General features: G+C 51.5%; 1 protein-coding gene across 4 annotated transcripts in view; it reads right to left on the reverse strand.

The window, feature by feature from the left end:
• Positions 1 to 20,915, reverse strand: part of SNX29 (sorting nexin 29) — a 552,359-nt gene that overhangs the window by 48,010 nt on the left and 483,434 nt on the right. For 3 of the 4 annotated variants that reach the window (XM_067706614.1, XM_067706617.1, XM_067706618.1), the window contains one exon: positions 10,610 to 10,749. The exons of the other annotated variant lie outside the window; for it this stretch is intronic. In XM_067706614.1, the coding sequence (XP_067562715.1) occupies positions 10,610 to 10,749 (140 nt within the window). The remainder of the gene's footprint in view (positions 1 to 10,609; positions 10,750 to 20,915) is intronic. 4 annotated transcript variants of the gene reach the window in all.

Consider the following 20,915-nt stretch of genomic DNA (forward strand, 5'->3'; position numbering starts at 1 on the left):
CACATCAGACTAAACTGCCCCATCCTGCGAGACAAGGCCAGTGGTCCTTCAGGACCTCGGACAGCTGCCAGGTCCCGAATGGGTCCCTGCAGAGCGAGGCCTGCCCGTGGAAGGCACACATTTCTAAGCAGGGCCGTGGAGCTGACCCGCCCCCCACCAGGAGGCCCGACAGGCAGCTGGGGCTCTAGCAGGCGCCTCCCCCCGCCGCCCTCGATGACTTGTTCTCGGTGGCAGGGATGCCACCACAGTTGCGCTGCGCCACCTGCTCCGTGCTCCTCAGCCAGCTTGGCGGCGAGGAAGGAGGACAGCTTGCTATTCTTACTGCTCTGGGACTAGGTGTTAATTTGGCAGCTCCTTCACATAGAGGAAGACTTCTTTGGGAAACGCTCTCTCCCCTCGCAACCCTGACCCAGCTTTCTCCAAGTTTCCGCCTCCCCTCCCCTCTGCTGTGCTGGCTCCTGGCCTACTCTGTCCCAGCTTCCACCCTGCCACCTCCTCCTGTTTCTCTGGGCGCCCTTCCCCACCTGTGACACCCATTCCCCAGTTCATATTAGGGAACTGTCTCCCAAGGAGTGTTTCCAAAATCCTGAAGGACGTGACTCTTTGGGATTGGAGAGCAAAAGTCAGAATTCCTGGGTGTTTTCTTGGAAATTCCCCAACTCATACGTTATTCCTAAAAATAGTCCCAACATTCTTCATACTATTTATTCATTATTGTGGAACTCTAACATGATCTGCTTAATAAATAAGAAATATTAAGTTCAGTGGTATTTCACAAAGAATCGTAGCCTGGAGCAAATATTCAAATGCTGGGAAATGCTAGCGAACACTATTGGGTCATGTTCGGATAATAATGCAACATGCGAATCTCCTGTGTCGAAATTGCCAGTTTAAGGACTTTTTGTGCTTCCAAAACGTATTTCTTGGAATGCCACTCACAGCCGTATACTATGTACATAAACGTATTAGTATTTATTTTATTTGCAAGAATGATTCATTGTTTGCAGCAGACAGAGCCATGAACACACTACTTATGACATGGCATCAGCTAAAGGCAAGACTAAGTAGGTAGATCATGACCGTTCCTCTCCTACGAGCTCCTGTCCCGGTTCCTGGAACCGTCGACCTTTGCCTTCAACTCCATGCGTGGCACTTCCTGCTCTCGCTTTTACCTCATCGGCGTGGATTCCTTCAAACCAGGGATTGTTACACTTTAATTTTCACAGGAGAATGACAATACTTTTTCCTGATTTCCTGACATCTTTCTTGAGACCTGGAAAAACTTATGTTTCCTGAGAAACGGAGTCAGGAATTCACGCCCGATGCCAAGCCACAGGCTGCAATGCTAGGAGACGCTCAGCTCTCTCTCCTGCCTTGAGGACCCCCCAGAGAGTGGTTTCTAAATCCCACGCCTCATGCTCACCTCGCTGCTCCCAAACCAGTTTCCCCTCCGTCCCCTTTGCCCAGATATTTAGCCTCAAAATCTTGGCATCGTCTGGCTCAGGCCCTCCCACCCTTTCTCTCGACTCTTACGAAAGCACCCTGCCCCATCTCCCCACCACTCTCACTCCCCCACCTCCCAGCTGCCAGTGGGATGCTCCTAAGGCATGGACCTGAGCTCAGAGACCTGCGAGGGCTCCCTTCCCGGAGACCAAGATGGTATTGGTTTCCAAGACCTTCCACCCCCAGCTCCCAGCCCTGCTTTCCAGGGCGTCCTGGCCACAAGGGCAGCGCTTGCTCTCCGCCAGTGGAGAAGAGGGCCCCCCGAGCTTTGCAGCTGTTCTGCATATCTGGACAGAACATCTCCCCCTTCATGCCTAACAAAATGGTGAGTATCAAATTGGCATGAGAGGGTAGGGGTTAGTGATATCTGTCAAAATTTAAACATGTACCTGCCCCCTGAGCCAGAACCGCTTCTAAAAATAAACTCTACAGACCTACCTGCCAAACTGTACATCTAGTACATCTATTTGAAACATCCCTGGCAATACTGTTTGAGGGAGAAAAATCTGGAAACCTCCTAAGTGTTCAGATGGAGCGATGGTGAAATAAATTATGAAACAGCCACTGCAGTGAGTACTCTGTAGCTTTCAAAGGGAATGAGCCAGCTTTATTAAATTAAAAAGGCAAACTACAGAGGGCTGGGTAGAGCCTGGCTTTGGCTTACATAAGTATTGACGATTTCTGCAAAGTTACATAAGAAACTTGACAGCGATCACAGGGGTGGGGGGCACGATGCATAGCAGAGTGGGGTGTGATGTTTACTTCTCCTTCTTATATCTTTCTGTTGCGTTTCAGGTTTTTTTTTTTTAATACCATGATTTTATCACTTCCTCCAAAACGTCTGCTCCCCAGACTCTCCTTTTCCCGTGCTCCCTTTCTGCTGGTAGAAAATAGTTACGCACATACAGAGCTTACTATATGCGAGGCGCTGTTCTACGAGCTTGACATGCATGCGCTCGTGGAACCCTCTCGGCAGCCCCAGGAAGGGATGCTGGCAACATCTCCACTGTACAGAGGAAGACTCTGAGGCACGGGAGGGCTTAAGTTAGTTGCTCGAGGCCACACACCTAGTCCATAGCAGAGCTGGGCTACGAACAGGGCAGTATGACACCTGTCTAGGCATTCTGCAAATTCCTAGTGAATGAAAACAGGAATGAGGGAAAGAAATGCTGCCATGGAATGATAACATGACCCACACACCTGCTGACCCTGAGGGCTGGGGCGCTGTCTTAGTCTTATGTGTAATAACACCCCCACCAACCTCCCCACTACCCCAGGGGCCTCCATGGAGCAGCTGCTCAGGAGACATTTGTTGACTTGAATACAGGGCCGTCCGTATGGAATAACTTGGTGCACCTCTATATCTGCCTGGTCTGTCAGGACCCCGGGTGTGTCATAACTCTCTTCCCTCACTCCCAACAACCAGTCCTAAATATGTCCAGGGTCCAATCACCATGGCCAAGCCACCGCCCTCCTCCTGCTGGGCCCTACAAAAGCCTCCCCACCCGGCCCCGCCGATTCCATTCTCTACCCCACATCCAGAGTGAGGTTTTAAAAACACAAACCAGGTTATGCCACATTTCTGCTCCAAACCCTTCAGTCTGGAGTAAATCCCAAAGTCATTGTTACAGCCTCCGAGGCCCTATGTGATACGGCCCTGGTGATGTTTCCAGCCTCATTCCCCTGTTCTCTCTGTTCTGGCCAAACTGGCCTTACCTGACACACCAAGCTTGCTCCTGCTTCAGGGCCTTTGCACTTACTGTTCCCTCTATCTGAACACCCTTCCCCCAGAAATTCACAAGGTCTTCTCTCAGAGACGTCTTTCCTGACCATTTGGTGGAAACACTGCCCATGCGACTGTGACTCTCTAGCCTCTAACTATGCATTACTTTTCTTCAAAGACCTTGTTTAGCAGTGTATTATACGTTTATTTTCCATTTCCCCGACTCCATAAAGGTGGTTTATCCTCTCTTTTCTGTTTTGTTCTCTGTTACATCCCCAGTGCTTGCTGAGTCCTTAGTAGGTGCTCAATAAACACTGACTGGATGAAAGAGGTGTTTGCTGAACACAAGCCCCTTTGACAGAGGCTTTCCGTGCATCCGCTCAGCAGCGTTTCTGCCCTGGAGATGCTCCAGGCTCCCCCACTTTTTCTGGGACTTGTAAAAGCTGCACGATCGTCCTCTTCTCCCTCCTCTTTGTAGAGCTGACCTCTCCCCACTTCACCACCAAACAGAAAAGAAATGGCAGGAGTAGAACATAATTACTATGACCGGTGGGATGCACAGGGGCTAGGGAGGCCATCTCCGTATCAGAGAAGAGTAGCTGTCGCCCTGGTCATTTTCAGAAAGAGTGATTCATTCTGATCGCTGTGGGTGGGAGCACTGAGGGCGTGGAAGACCAGTACCCTGGGGACCGCACTTTCTCTGCATCCCTTAACACGGCCCCTGAAATAGCCAGGCGGGCAGATGGAGGTGATTAAGTGCCATTTTACATATCATCTCTCCAGGCGACAAGGTGGCAGGTCTCCCTGGGGAGGGGCCTCCAGGTAACGAGCTTCTGAGGAGTGGGCATCCTCCTGCAGGGGAGGCCTGGCCCCTAGTGGGGAGCACTGCCATCTAGGCCCGGCTGAGCTCTTGGGCTCCCAGAATGGCCAGAGCCTAGCTGTCGCACCCAGTTTCCCTGGGGCAGGCCCTGAGTCGCTCCATCTAGATGAGAGATCCCCACAGGGGAAGGAGGAAGGGAAAAACTGACTTTCAGAATAATTCATGTTATAAATCAGCATTTCATGAGCACCTACTATGTGCCCTGTATCTCAGGGAAGCACAGTGGACTCTTGCCCTGGCCTGCCATTTACTCTCACAAGGACCTTAGGCAACCCACTTAAATTTCCTGGCACTCCAGTTTTTCACCTGTAGACACGGATGGATGGATGGATAGATGGATGGATGGATGGATGGATAGATAGATGGATGGATGGATGGATGGATGGATGGATGGATGGATGGATGGACGGACGGATGGATGGATGAAGAGACAGATGGAGAAATGTCTGTAGGGTTTTTGTGGGGTTTCTCTCCTGGTCTTTCTCACGAGTCTCGTTATCAATGGCCACTGACACGGAGAAGCTGCTGTATCCTGCTCTCACACAGAATCCTCACCTAACATCCCAGCAGAACAGTGATGTCAAATACTTATCTTCCCATTTTACACATAAGGAAACTAAGACCCAGAAAGGCTGGATCCTTGCCCGAGATCACCCTCCTCCTTCGTGGCAGAGGTAGTGTGGAACAGCGCTGACTCCCAAATTCCCACGCATTCCATTTGGACACCAGGGGTCTCAGGCTCATTTGCCTTCGAGGGCCAGGAAGCTGAGGTACGTCAGCGAAGCAGGTCCAGGGGCGACATGAGAGGGAGCGGCGGGTGAGGCGCCAGCTGGGGCGCACTCCTCCCATCAACAGTCACTCACATTGGTGTTTTATTTTAAAGCACAGCCCACACCTAACCAGTCTGCCAGTCTGGCCACACAACTGAGATTTTCTGAACAGGATCTGCACCCCTTTCTGGCCGCCGTAGACCATTCTGGAACCTGGAGGTGTGGATCAGCCACAAAAGCAACGTGGGTCTAGGGTCCTAGGAAGGAACCACGTGACTCCTGTGAGCGCCCCTGGCAAAGCAGCGTGTCCGCCGGGGTCCACGTGATCCTGGTGTTACCCAGGCTGAAGCGTCTCAACCCCACGCCAAAGCCCCGCTCGCTGGGAGAACATGGCAGCTCCTATTTCAGCAAAAATATATTTAACAGCTTTGAGAGTAAATATGGCAGCAGATGGGGGTGGGGAGTGGGGAAAACATCGACTGTGTTTTCTGCTGAGAATCCGGTAGAGAATTTGTGCTGTGACCTACATTACTCTGGCTTCCACCCCCGGAACTTTTCCTCTCCCCTCACGGAATGGCAGAACACGATGCATTTCTCAAGGATGAATGACTCTGCAGAAATACGTTTTAATAACGTGCTAAATGACAGCACCACAAATCACTTAAGTCTTCACCGATCTGCAGTCCAGTTCCGCAGAATGAATTCTTGGAATCCTGGTCTCCCTTCGATAATGCACCTTCAAAGGAGCACCTGACATTTCCCTAAGTAACTGCTTACATCTGCCATGTGTCACATCTTGGGGTTCTCGCCTTTCCCTCCAACACGCCAGGAGGATGAAAACAACACGGGGCCCCCAGAGGAAGAGGGCATTAGGGGGTGGTGTCTGCTCACTAGTTTGGAGGCAGGTTCTGGTCCCCACGTGGGCCAGACATACACAGGGTTCAAAATGGGAAAGAAATGGCCCACTTCCTACTGTCCTACTTTCTAATTCAGACTGCTGCTGGCATTAGCAAGGAAGGCAATGGGCGGCAGAGAGATCTGGAGAAAAAAATTGAACCTGCTGATTCTTCAACTCTCAGATTTGTGCAGATGGCAGAATCCTTGGAAGTCATGCTGCCCCTTGCAGAACACAGTGAAATACTGACACAGTGAAAAGGAAAGACGAAATGGAGACGTGTGTGTCAAAGCAGGTGCCATGGAATACCGGATTCCAGGCTGCCTGAGCCTGAAGGTTTTAAGGGTTTTGGTGAAGAAAAACGAGCAAATTCTACCCACTAGGTTTAATCCCCTGTACACCTTCCGTCTCTCGCCCCATATGGGAAAGGCACCACCTTGAGTGACGCTCAGCAGCGGATGAGCTTGTTGAACACACTTTGGAGCACAGAGTGTGAGCAGTGCATCATGGGTGCCTCACAGTCAAAGCCTATATTGCTGAGCAGCAGGTAAGAGCCAGCACCACAAACTCAAGTGTCTCCGGGGGCCAGGCAGGTAATGCGAGTGACTATGGGAGAGAAACAGCCAAACGCTAACAGCGAATGGCAGGGAAGGCTCGGCTCAGTGCGCAGGAGGCAGCAGAGTGGCGGGCTCAGTGCGGAGAGGGCAGCACAGTCTGACTGTAGCCAAGTGTGGTCCAGTGGGAATGCAGGTGGGTATGTGCCTGCTCTGGCCGCCATAACAAAATACCACGGACCGGGCGGCTTCAGCAGCAGACAGTTATTTCTCACAGTTCTGGAGGCTGGGAAGTCCGTGATCAAGGTGCCAGCAGATTCAGTTCTGGGTGAAGGCTCTCCTCCTGGCCTGCAGATGGCTGCTTTTTCACTGTGACCTCATGTGGCAGAGGAGAGAACTCTGGTGTCTCTTCCTCTTCTTCTAAGGACACTAATCCCATCATGGGGACCCACCCTTATAACCTCATCTAACCCTAATCACCTCCCAAAGGCCCCATCTCCAAATGCCACCACACTGGGGATTAGGACTTCAACATATGAATTTGGGGGGGGGGGGCACAAACATTCAGTCCATAATAGGGTGTGACCAATTCTGAGTTTTCCAGAGAAGGCTGATATATGATTTTTTAAAAAAATATGATACCTTCTAATTTTTTGATGTTGGCAACACTTTAATTAAGAAAAAGTAATAGGGCTTCCCTGGTGGCGCAGTGGTTAAGAGTCCGCCTGCAAATGCAGGGGACATGGGTTCGTGCCCCGGTCCGGGAAGATCCCACATGCCATGGAGCGGCTAGGCCCGTGAGCCATGGCCGCTGAGCCTGTGCGCCTGGAGCCTGTGTTCCACAACGGGAGAGGCCACAACAGTGAGGGGCCCGCGTACCGCAAAAAAAAAAAAAAAAGAAAGAAAAAGCAATAATATGGACCTAGAGATTACGCTACGAAGTGAAGTAAGTCAGACAGCAAAAGACAAATATCATATGATATCACTTGCATGCAGAATCTAAAAAAATGATACAAATGAACTTATTTACAAAACAGGAACAGACTCACAGACATAGAAAACAAACTTATGGTTACCAAAGGGGAAAGGTGAAGTGTGGGATAAGTTAGGAGTCCATGATTAACAGATACATACTACTATATATAAAATAGATATTAAAAAAAGAAAAACAACAACAACAAATAACAAAACCCCACCGGAATAGTCAAATAAAAGAGGTTGGAGGGTCAGGCTCCATCCACAGGCTGCGGGTTTGTCACCCATGTCCTCAAGCCATGGGCTCTGGCACCAAACAGCCCGGGCCCCCCATGTGCTGGTAGGTAACCATGGGGTCACAAGGTAACCTCTCTGGCCTCATTTTCCTTGTCAGTATTAGGTGGAACCTTATGAAATTGCCCTTTCATTGGCAACTTTGTAAGGCTCCATGTAATAAAATGAAGATATGGTGTCCACCTAATTAACAGGCTCTCAGGAAGACTGGATGAGGTGAAACCTACAGCCAGAGCTTATAGTAAATGCTCAATAAGCGAGGGGAGGAAGCCGGGCAAGGCCATCCTTAGTCAACAAGTCCACTCATGTTCAGTAGCTGAAAGGGATCCTTAGGGCCCTGAATCAGCATTTGAAAGACCTGAGGAAATCTGTCAAGATTAGAATAATCACACTTTGGGGAGTTTATTTCCTTAGTTGAGAGAGATGTTTTTTTAAGTAGGAATCTCTCAGGGTGAGATTCTGAGCTGTGACACCAGACCTGCTGTTTTCTGGGGCTGCACAGACAGGAAGGTATCACGTGGAGGCTCACCAGCATGGACAAACTGGGCTGCAGCTCACCTTCCAGCACCCCCAAATGACACAATCTGCAAGCTCCAACCTGAAATCCCATCTCACTCAAAAAAGACAAAGGAGGAGAGGGCAGCTAACTGTGGAACTGCAAGGAAAGCCGAAGGGCAAGCTGTTTAACTTCAACCGGGGTCGAGACCCACGTTGAGTCCAGAGTCTCGTGTCAATATTGTGTCTCTTGCCACAATCTCCTACCAAAATGCTTTGTACTTTTTAAAGCCCATGAAATTGAACCTCACATTCTCTCTGCTAATTAGGCACAACGCTTTCTCCCTCAGCTCTCATCAATGGCAACCAGAGTGGCTGGGACTTCACAGCACGCCGAGACACTTGAGTTAAAGTGCAATTGTCACAATTCGGCGGGCTGATGTTTGGTACACTCTCCACCAGAGCTGCCTGGACCACCTGCCCTGGCAGTAGGGGCACCAGCTCTCCCGTACGAGGCAGCCTCTTCTTCTCACACGTGAGGTGGGCAACCTTTCTTAGTACTGGGGTCTCAGGACTACCTCTCGGATTCAATTTTCATCAGGAAATTTGGCCAAAACACACCTGACTCAGTGACAGGTTGATTTCCAACACTCATCACAGGCCAGGGGGCTGCCTTTAAAAGATGAAGGGGACCTCCTCTCATGAACTATAGTGGCATTTTCAAAACAGCAAGATCAAGGCCCTAGCATCACAAATAACTGAGAAAAAGAAAAATTCAGCTTTCCATATGGTATATTTTGTTTGGGGGGGAAAAAAGGCATCTTTTTATCACAGATAGCACAGTACAATTATACCTTCTCATAAAGGTCCTGAAACAATTAGAAAGACATAAGCGAGTGGCTTCACTGCAATTTCAAAGCCCTAAGCAGGTAAGAGGGGCAGCCCTGCCGATGTCTGTCCGGTTGCAAGTTCAACTTGGAAATTCTGGAAAGTGTGATGCCAAAGGCACACCGTTCCCCCCCCAGAGAGACGCAGAAATAAGCCCCGGCTTGGGTCATAGCATCACCGTTAGGACAAAACAGATCCCCAAGCCCTCAGCACACCATTTAAAAGAGCTCTGGGGAAAGGAAACTCTTGCTTCATCCCAGCAAATCAGTGTTTTTCAAGTGACAAGTCCCAACCCACTTTCAGAGGCCCACAGGTTAGCTATACGGATTCTTACATCGATCATTCCCACCATGATGGTAACGTTTTAGAAATAATATACAGTTGACCCTTGGACAACATGGGTATGAGTTACACAGGTCCACTTACACACAGATATTTTTCAATAAATATATTGGAAAAAATTTTGGAGATTTGCAACAATTTGAAAAAAACTCGCAGATAAACTGCATAGCCTAGAAATATTGAAAAAATTAAGCAAAAGCTAGGTATGTCACGAATGCATCAAATACAATGTAGAGATACAAGTAACATACAAACTGTATGTTAACTGACTGCTTATGTCATTGGTAAGGTCAGCAGTAGGCTATAAGTATTTAAGTTTTGAGGGAGTCAAAAGTTATACACAGATTTTCAACTACATGGGGGGTTGGCACCTCTAACCCCTGTATTGTTCAAGGGTCGAGTGTAATTATATTCTCTGGCATCTGAAGACTTTATAAAAACTAAGGATGCTTCATCATTTGGGTTCCCTGAATCCAAGGGTATAAATGTCGCGGTGTGATGAGAGACTTATGAGAACAGAGGGAACTGATCAGTGATAACGTAGTGACACCAGTGAGGCCCACCTGCCCCCAAGGTGAGGCCCAAACACATGTTTCCCAGCGACGTGACCCAAGGAAAGTCATGGCGGGGGAGGTGTGGTCAGCAGGCGGACCACCGGCGCGGTACATGGCATGTGGCAAGGTCAGGAGAAGCTGCTGCACACTGTCGTGAGCAAAGATTTGGTTTCAGAAAAAGTAGCATTCGCTCTGTTAACTGCTGATTCTGAATTGCAATGATTTTGTAAGTGCTTAACATGTAAACTTCTTTAATTTTCTTTTTTTTTTTTACTTTTATAAGACATATAAGAACAAGGAATTTATACCTAGTTTTAAGTTGGTTCATACTTAGGTAACATTAACATGAAAGTAATCTAAGTCGGCACCAGTGGGAGTCTGCGAGAAGTTTCCTTGGGTTCACTGCCCACATGCTGAAGAACGCCTGACAGAGACCACTTTAGCTCTGGAACACCTGTGAGCTGCAAGCTTTCCTTTGATCAAAATGTACCAAAGTATAAAACCACAGAGCCCTGCGTTTTTCGCGAGCCTCAAATCGACAATGCTCACTCGTGGGCTCATTCTCTCGTGAGCCCTTTAAACCCCCAGATGCCTTGACCCAAGTCTCCACATCAGCACCTCGCAGGCTCTGGGGCACAGCCGGGTCCTGGGGTGTCCAGGACGCAGACACATGCAACCGCCGGAGAGAGAAGGAAGGAGGTGTGGGGCGGAGCACATGAACGCAGCCGGTACTCACATAAAGAAGGGCATCAGCTGGACCAGGGTCTCTTTCTGGGGGCTGGCGGCAAACTCGGGGACCACCTGGATGACTTTGTTCATGACGCTGCGCAGGTAGTTCTGGAGCTGCTTCCTGCGTTCCTCCACAAACTTGGCGTCCTGGGAAGACGGACAGACAGGTGTGCTCAGCTATGCTTTCCTCACCCACTCGGAGATGGACGACCCGGAGAACACGCAACCATCAATCATCACCACCCAGAGCGAGTGCAAGGGGTGCCTCAGGCTTTACACGTATGATCATGTTTAATAATGGGAGATGCTCGTGATAGTATTATTGTTAAGTGGGGGAAGGCAGGTCCACGAAACTTCCTGCAGTGTGTTCCCAGGAATGAATGAAATCTCAGCACCTGCAACGTGCTGAGTATGGTGCTGGGACCCGGGACAGACCATAAACACAGAGGGTCACTGCTGTGGCCCTGGTGGAGGTCACGGGGCCAGTGGGGGAGACACCGATAAATCCAGTGGCCACACAGGTCAGCATGTAACTATTCATCACACTCAATGCCACCCTCCAGAGAGGATGCTTAACTTTGCCTTCATGGGAATTTTCTGAAATATGAATCAGTTGCCACTATTTAAGAAAGATTTCATTAATAAACAAATTCCATTTTCTCTGAAAAACTAGGAGAGGTAGCAGCGCAGTCCCACCCCCAGGGCTACTCCGGGCCGGGGCTGCTCAGTGCGCCCCGGGGCAGGCACAGGGCCCCTGCCTGGCCCTCGTCGGCAGGGCCAGCTCCTAGGTGTGTGCTCTGGTCAGTCCCTCAGGGTCAGAACTCAACCTGGGTGGTGATCTGCTGTCCTCATGTGGAAACTCAATCATTTTGGCACGAGGGACCTCACATCTGCCTGCTGCCCTGGGACCCACAGAGCCTGGAGCCTGTCCTGCTCATGTGCAGCTGCCCTGGGGGCCTGGCTTAGAACCAGGAAACCAGGGCCGGTGTGGGGCAGGAAAGGCTTTCTCTGAGGAAGTGACGCTCCTTCCAGACTGAAGGCTGAGTGGGGTGAATAGGGGAGAGCAGAGCGAGGGCGGCAGAAGGAACAGGGTCACTCGGCTTCACAGGGACACGAGAAGCCTCACAGGACACACGAGGAAACTGTAGCCCAGAGCGGGGCCGGGCCGCTCGCCCACGAGGCCCCAGAGATGGAGCAGTGCAGTCATCCCCCCTCTCCACAGCCTGGGGCTTGGGAACAGTGTGCAGAATGAGCCCATGTGCTCAGAGACGTCCCAGGACATGCCCTCCCCACGAGGCCCTGCCGAGGGCCGGAGCACAGCAGGGAGAGTCCCTCTTAAGTGTTGTCAGATTTAGCAAATAAAAAGCCAGGATGCCCCGTGAAATCTGAATTTCAGATAAACAATGAATTTCTCACTATTCATGACTCAATACTTTTCAGGGTTCAAGTATGGCCTGTACAATAAACCCTTTCCGTGTAATATTTGGGATACACTTACACTAAGAAATTATCCATTGTTTATCTGAAATTCAGATTTCACGGGGTATCCTGTCTTTCATCTGGCAATCCTCCTCCGAGTACCGGGGGGAGGAAGGAACACAGAGCAGCCGCTGATCCCTGCGGGACACTTCAAGGTCACATCAAGGTCCTCTCACCCGAAACCACCCCCTGGTGCACTGCCTCAGCCAGATGTTTCTCCAGAGGGGGACAGCGCTCAAACACTGCTGCTGGCCGCTCCAACTTGACCGCCAGCGCAGCCCCCCTCTGGGGCTGGAATCTCCTGCAGCTTGGCTGGAGGGGCGCTGAGTGCGGGGAGTGAAGGCACCAGGCTAGGAGAGCCGTGGTCTTCAGCTGGAGCTCAGCTACTCCGGCTCCGCTCACCCATCTGATACCAGAGTCCGCTCCACGGTCTCCAAGTTTCAACCCATCGTTAAGCAATTAGACGCTCCTCCTTGGGAAGGTGGTCAATATGCCAGGTTAGGGCCCAAAGGAGCTAATCGGGCCTGGTTTTCAATCTGCACAAGATACCCTCAAGGATGGCTCGAGAGGCTTTGCTGCAGGAAGGCAAGAAAGGGGCTAGTCATCCCTGGAAGAACTCGTGAAGATTTCTCCTTTTACGGGGGGAGGACGCTCAAAACTCTCTAAGCACCAAGGGAAGGCTGGGGATGGCTCCCTGTGCTGCTTGTGGGGCTGGGCTGGGCTATGGGGTCCTAGGAAGGTGAGGATCCCCCAAAGTGAAGGTCAGAGGATCCTACCCAGGAGTCGAATCTGCCCATTTTCACCTGGGCCTCTTCTCGCCCAGGTCCCAGGGCCAACAGGGACTTGGCAGAAAGGTTATCACCCTGGAGGAATCACAAATCCTACTGATTCCTCAAGCTAGGCAGTCCCTGGAAACCCCAGCCAGCTCCTGAGAAAACCCAACATGGCAGTAATCTGAGTTTGACAGCCGAGCAATTTCTACCTGAGCTGTTCAGAACAAGCGATGGTATTTGTGGAGTCTTTATTCACGTTCTGCGCTCAGCACTTTCCTAGCACTGCATCTTTACAGCACAGCGGAGGCTCAGGGAGGGTAAGAAACTTGCCCCAGGGCTCAAGACCTGCAGGCGGCTGAGCAGGGTCCCAGGTCATCAATGGGTGAGCAGTGAGAGCTGCCCTCAATCCAGAAGACACTCTCCAATTTACATAAGAAAAATCTACAGGTCCTCTAAACTGCAGGTATCTCCCAGCCAAGATGCAGTTCACAGAACTTGCACCTGCCCGTCAGCTGTAGCAGAAGGAAGCGAGTCACTGAGGGGATGGGCATGCTGACGGCCAGCCTCTGCCTAGATGTCCAGCCTTTGGGGCTCAATATGATCCTGGAGGTATGGACACCTCGAGTGGCCGCACACAACTTGGCAGGATGCAGTGGGGCCGGGAAGATCTCAGAACAACTCAAGGAAGCCTATGTTCTTTCCCATTACTGTCATTTCATTTTTTACTGTGAAAATTTCAAATTAGGGCAAAAAGCAGAGCAAATGGTATAATGAACCCCCATGACCCTTTATCTAATAAAGTCTTAACCCTTTTCCACGTTACATCATTTTTACCTTTTTGCGAAGGTGTTTCAAAGTAAATTATAGTCATCGTGACATCTTACCCCTCAACACTTCAAGGTGTATTTCTAAAATACTAAGAACACTTTCCGATTGAACCACAATACCATGATCACCTCGAACAAAATGAACGATAATTTGTTGGTGTTACCTCATACCTGGTCGGTGTTTGAACGTCTGAATTTTCAAATGTGCCTACTGCTTCTGAGATTTCTTAAAAAGGGGCAGACTCCATCCCAGAATGAAGCTGGCAATTCTCCAGCAGGTTGAACGCAGCCTCGTTCAGATCAGATTCCCCCTCAGGGATCAGGTGGGTTCTGACCAAAAGGTGAAGAGGGTGGTGCCTTTTTCACCACAAGCTGCTAACAGCTTGAATGGCCTAAAAACATTAAAAACCAATGTGTATCTGCCTCAGATCCAGGTTTCTGGCCTCCCTTGAGAAATGGCCCTCATTACTGGAAGCACAGGGCTACCATCCCACCCAGCCTCCTCTCCTCAGTCCCGCCCCCAGCCTGGCCTCTGTGGGACCCCAAATTTGTACCACCTGGATTGCCTGAGGCCCTACAGAGCCATCCAAGAGCCACCCCGTGAGACGATCATGTTCCAGGTGACCACGTTCCAGGTGATGTTCCCTCAGGCAGAAGAACGGCCTGCACTGCCATTGGCCAGCTCTGCCGTCTGGCAGCTAAACCACGCAGAGCTGGGGTTTCTCACCTGTAAACTGGGGATTAGGATGGTGCCTACGTCATTCATGGCAGCCGAGGCTAAGCGCCCGGTAGCCAGCATCGCCCGCCAGGCTCTGCGACAGAAGCTGATGATTCTGGACGTTCAGCCAGGAAGCTTTCCTCAGAGAGTTTCTATGTGTACAATGGCGTGGAGACAGGCAGGCAGACATACAGTGGGGAGCCAAGCAGGGGCAAGTGCTGGGACGTTGCCATCCATGTGTGATCAGGGAAGCGTGCCGGAGGTTTGCACGAGGAACGGAGAGAGCGTTTCACTCAGGGGAGGTCTCCTGAAGGTGCTGCTCCAGCAGCTCTTGGAGGACAGACACCTGTCAGGGGTCTAGGTGGGTGCCCTCAGTGGGGGAAGGGCATGCCAGGCGGAGGGAACAGCAAACGCAAAGGCCAAAGGCAGAAGGAGTGTAGCTTACGGGAGCAGCGGAAGGCAGGCCCCGTGGCTAGGCTTAGCGGTTCCCCAGGGCTGGAGCTGGAGCCTTGTGGACCAAGAAAGAAGCTGAAGCGGGTGGGACCCAGGAGGTGCATTTAGAAAGATTGTTGGTGGGGAATGAGCCAGAGCAGCCTGAGGCAGAGAGCTCTTTCACGCCACTCCCCTGCTTGGAATTCTTCAGTGGCGTCCCATGAACTCTGCCCCCTCCCAACACGCACATCTAAACCCTTAGCGTGGCTCACAGGAACCTTCTCCACGTGGCCCCAGCGTGCCCTGCCGACCACTTCCCTTCACGGCCGCACCCCCCCAGCAACACGCCCCGCGTCCTGGAGATCACAGCAGCCCCATCAGCATTTGTTGCAGGAACTTAGAAATGTGGGAGGTGGACTGAGGAGCAGCAAGGCAGGCCGCCGGGGAGAGCAAGGCCAGAACAGAGACGACAAAGCCCCCTGACCCGGGAGAAGGATGGACAGAAGCAGCTGCAAGCGCGCCCCCGGCTCCCAGCTCCCCGTGGGCAGGGAGTAAAGGGCAGACAACGGGTAACGAGTGAGCAAAGACAGGGAGCTGGTCCTGCAGGGACCCCGTCTGTCACCCAGGACCCCTGGGAGGACATGAGCATCCCCATAGGGCCTGCCCCGCTGGGCAGGGGCCAGCACTTAAAGGGCCAAGGAACGTTTGTGAGCTTTTTGGTTGCGCTCCTAAGGCGGCAGCCAAAACGCAGCATTAGAAGTGATGGGCTGGACCGAAGCCCAGCTCGTGGAATCTGCCAGACGCCTCTGGTGGCCGCTTAATGAGTCCTCGCTGCCCGTGGCCCTGCTGTCGTCTTGTGCGGCACTCCTATCATAATAGTATTGTCAATTATGGTTGAGGACTAATAATAGAACTGGGAGTTTGTCCTCGCTTTAAAAAAGAACATTCAGGGGCTTCCCTGGTGGCGCAGTGGTTGAGAGTCCGCCTGCCGATGCAGGGGACACGGGTTTGTGCCCCGGTCTGGGAAGATCCCACATGCCGCGGAGCGGCTTGGCCCATGAGCTGTGGCCGCTGAGCCTGCGCGTCTGGAGCCTGTGCTCCGCAACGGGAGAGGCCACAACAGTGAGAGGCCCGCGTACTGCAAAAAAAATAAAATAAAATAAAAAATAAAAAGAACATTCGGGACTATTTTCGTGGGAGTGTTTTTTTTTCCCTCCAGAAAAGGTTAGTTTTATTTTGAGCTTCAACAAGATAAAGACGCCATCAAATGAATAAGAGCTATTTTTAAAATGATGGAATGTTGTGAACAAGATGACGAGCTACAGTTCCTGGAACTGATGCTCAGACCCCCTGCCCCCTGTGCTTTGTGATATTTTCTTTCCTGGGCCGTTCCTGACAACAGTGCTTTCTAGACCACATTTTGCCTCTTGAAGGGGACCTTCCCCATGATTCTGCACTTCCAGAGTTCCTTTTTATTTTCATCTAAGGATATCATGGTGTTTTTTGTTTTTTGTTTTGTTTTTGCGGTACGTGGGCCTCTCACTGCTGTGGCCTCTTCCGTTGCGGAGCACAGGCTCCGGACGCACAGGCTCAGCAGCCACGGCTCACAGGCCCAGCCGCTCCGCGGCATGTGGGATCCTCCCGGACCGGGGCACGAACCTGTGTCCCTGCATTGGCAGGTGGACTCTCAACCACTGCGCCACCAGGGAAGCCCTATCATGGTGTTTTATAAAATAAACGGAAGGTCCTGTCCATCAGGAACAGCAGGCAGCTCAGGGCCCTGTCGAGAAAGGCTGCTGCAGAATCAGCTGATCTCAGGGCACCTCAATGGCTCGAGAATTCCAGAACAATGACTAGCTTCCCAAGGAGCCCAGCATTAGCGAGTGACTTCGAGTTCTAGTTTAGAGTCAACGACCCAGGTGGGACGTGCTGATGGGTTGGAATCCTGCATTCGTTTATTCAATGCACTCATTCATGTGACAGATACTCCTCGGGGGCCCCCTGTGAGCCAGGTGCTGTGAGTGAAGGAATAAATGCAACTCGGATCCTGCCTTCACAGAGCTTACAGTCGATGGAAAAGACAGATCATTACAAAACAGCGCTATAAAGCCAGGAACACAGGATAAAGGTGCGTACAAGGTCTGCTGCGGGGGTGTGTAGGGAGCACACGGGCACGTGGGCCCTCCCCAGGGATCGTGTGATGTAATCGTTATCATAATAGCAGCAGCAGCAGCAGGAGGGGGAGAAAGTGTTACTGTTAACTTTTACCAAGCATTTTCTCTGCCGGGCACTGGGCTGATCACACTTATATGTTATTTTACTGAATTCTCAGAGGCCCACTGAGACAGGTACTTTTTAGTATTCCCATGTCAGAGAGAGAAGATGAGACTCAGAGCGGGTAAGGGCCAGTGCCCGGATGCTAACGACCGAGGGGTGCAGACAGGACTCGGCCCCAGTAAGCCTGTGCTCTGCTCTAAGACAGAGGGAGAGAACCGCCCGGAGATTCCAAAGACCACAGCCAGAAGGAACCATGGGACTGAGGATCAGAGGGGGCACCGAGAGAGAGGGAGCTGCGGGAGGGCAGGGGCAGACCTGGGAAGTCACTTTAGAGAATCTGGACTCTACCCTCAGGGCCACAGGTATTTTAAGCAAGAGACTGACAATCAGCTCTTCCTTCCATGAGAATGGAAAGAAGATGCTTCAGTTTTAAAAGGCCCTCTTTTGTCCCGGTTACTCTATTCTGTCCCTGGAATGCTGAAATCTGCCCTTCCTCTTTCAAGTGTGGGTCGGCTGTGAGGTGTGGGTGCAGCGCATCTGAACCGCAGGCCCAATCCTGTCATCCTGGGGCAAATGCTGCAACCCATGAACTCGGCTTTGTTTCAAGGGTGATGCCTGGGTTCCCAACACTGACACCTGAGGGTTGTTTCCAGGGTGACCGTCATGCACTTGTTAATGGGAACCTGAAAAGAGACAATGACTGCTGTTGCCACCCTAAACACTCTGGACGGAGACCTCTGAGAGCAATGAATGGCCGGGCACGAAGGACCCTCGTAGCAGCTTCCCAAACATCACTGAGCCCCTCTGATAAGCGTCTGATTGGGTGATTTTAGCAAAACTACACCAAATAGCTTCACTTGCTTTACTCAGAAATAATAAAATCGTGAACTTAAAAAAGGGAAGTCTCCTCCTAACCTTTACGCTGAGAGTGGGCTCCAGGGGGTCAGGATGGAGGTCCTGATGTTCTCGTCTGGGTCAAACAGATGGGGAGCAGCCTGGCTGCTTTAAACAAGTTTTGTTTAACAAGTTCTTTTCCAAGTAATCAGCAGCTGGATGGTACCAGGTGTGAATGAGAGGGGAAGGACGAGGGCTTTCTCTGGAGTGGTTTCGGGGAGGGGATGGCAGAGGAGGGGAAAGGAAGGCCCATGTGTCTCTAAGGCACCCTTGGTGAGAAATTCAGGCCCTAAACCTCAACAGATACCCACTAATTTAGAGGCCAGAGTCACTGCCCCTCCTGCAGGGACAGGGAAGCAAAGTCCTGTTAATTGAATTACTTGACCCCCGGCGACTCAGCTGGGCCACCATTTACCAAGCAAGTAGCTTGGTAACGGGCTGGGATGGACAGAGAAAGACAGGAAACAGGTCTAGCCCTGGGGAGCTCAGCGTCTCCTGCTTGGAACATTTACTGAGTCCCGGAGATATTACACAGTTATCCATCCAAGCAAACATTTATTTGACACCTCTCCTGCCAGGCCCAGTTAGTTGGGATGAAAAAACACCCAGTTCTTGCCCTAAAGGCATGAATGGCATCTCACTCATTCATATGTTCCAGCATCTACCAGACACCAGAGTAGAGGAGGTTCCACTTGCCCATCCACGCCTGCCCCGGGTGCCCACCTCACGCCAGGGCCTGTGATGGGCAGGTGCGAGAGGAGGTGAGCAGGACAGATGCCCTCACGGAGGTCGCAACCGAGAGCCCCTTCCTTCTTCCAACAGTGACAGCCCAGGCCCTGTGCTGGGGGCCCCGAGATGAGATGACACGTCCTGGTGTCAGCTCATGGGCCAGTGGTGGACAACAGGCCGGGAGGCCAGTGACAAAACTGTGGCAGACAGGAGGAGAGCTCCTGGGGCCGGGGGGGGGGGTGCTCCCTCTGAGCTGGGCTGCTGGGAATCAGCAGGCACTTCCGGCCTGGGTCTGGAGGGGTGGGTGGGATTTCAGCAGACGGTGACGGGAGGAAAGGCATCCAGACGGAGTGACTGAAGGGAGTGAGGAGAGCCTGGGCTCAGGGTGTGGGGTGAAATCTTCTCAGTGGGTGGGGGGCGGCGTACGGACTGAAGCAGCCAGGCTTTGGAAAGAGGCAGGTGGTAAGTCATGAAGTCAGTGCAGAGGGTCTGGGAGAGAGACCAGGTGCACATGCTGGGGGTTCAGGAGGCCCGGAGATGAAGACTCAGGGCAGGAATAGAAAGGAGTTGACGATTTGATGTCTGCCATGTAACATGGATCCCTCTATGTGCTTTACATGAGTTTAGCTATTTACTCCTGTGGCCTCCAGTGAGGCTGGAATTATTATCCCCATTTCGCAGCTGGGAAAACTGAGGCTCAGAGATGTTACATGCCATCAAAGCCCAAAGCCAACAAGGAGAACGTGATGGGGCTGGGATTTGCGCTGAGGTGGTTCAACATCAGAGCCCTTGCTCCTATTCACCTGGTAACATTTTCAATAATATTTACTTAAAAGAGAAGATCAACATTTCTTAAAGGCAGTGACCTTTTTACAGCCAGGAGGCACATTTACAGCTGGGAGTGCATATAACACCCTAAACCACTGAGCACCCCAGGCAGGCTCATCCCTGCCGCACAGGGATGGGGTGGGGGAGGGAGGCGGTGACAGACAGTTGAAGAGGCTACTCACCCTCTGCAAGGCCATACAGAAAGGGGAAGGGCCAGAATTCAAACTGTGGACTTTCTGATCCAAACCCTACTCCTGTTTTTGCACTGACTTGTTAAATCGCCACCACCTATTTTGTGCGGAACACTGTGTGTGGGGAAGGCAAAGAAAACCATGAACACCGCCCACCCCACCGCTTTCTAACGGGTAACAGAAACTCCCAAGAAGCTAAACACATCCTCACAATAGATGCATAAAGAACGACAGCAAGAACAACAATAACAGCGGCAGCAGCAGCGGCTGACTTTTGAGTGCCTATTAAGTCCTTTACACCCATCCATCTGGTTTCATCCACAAAACGACTTTCCAAGGTAGGTTCTACTATCACCCCCGTGTCATAGATGAGGAATCAGAGGTGCAGAGAAAGGAAGAGCCTTGCCCAAGCCCATGGATCTGGAAAATCAGGGAGCCAGGTCCTCTGCCTCCATCAATGGCATATGCTAATGCTCCTGTGGGAAGGGCAAGGGGCTACTGAAGACCTAACTGCCTCTACCTCCCCCATCATATCTGAAACAGGACTTCCCATACGACACACAGGAAGCTGTACGACCCTGTCGGCAGGCCCAAGGCTCTGATGGCCTCTGGGTGAGACGCTGCCTGTGACAGCAAGAGAAAGGGCAGACTCAAGGGGACACCACGGACCCCAAAGTCCTCTCCGCACTTGCTTCACGGGAAAGGCCAGGGGCTTAGTGCCACACCAAATCCAAGCTTGTGCTTCCCGCTGACCCAAGAGACCCTCCTCCTCTGCTCAAAAAGCCCCGAGTGAGGCTACGGACAAGCCCCACTGCTCACGATACCTTACTCTAAAATGGGGGAAACAGATCAGACCCTCAGGGCTGGGCAGCTCAAGGAGGGAACACAATGTGTGATAGCTTCGAGACTGTAAAACAGCACTTGCGTGATGTCAGTGAATTACGCTAAATGTCAGAACAGAAGATAGGTCCTGACCCCCACCTGCAATGAAGGCATGCCCATTCCACATCTTGACTGCAAACACAGGAAAGAAAGCAAGTCTCTATTTCAGAAAAGGAACACGCCCCCACGCCCCCATCCCCACCTCCAGGGCTCAAGGTACATTGACATTCTCCGCCCATGTGCTTCTCAAAGTGACGATAATAATAATAGTAATACCCTTTAT

This window comes from Pseudorca crassidens, chromosome 15, assembly GCF_039906515.1.
Source record: "Pseudorca crassidens isolate mPseCra1 chromosome 15, mPseCra1.hap1, whole genome shotgun sequence".
Classification (NCBI taxonomy): Eukaryota; Metazoa; Chordata; class Mammalia; order Artiodactyla; family Delphinidae; genus Pseudorca; species Pseudorca crassidens.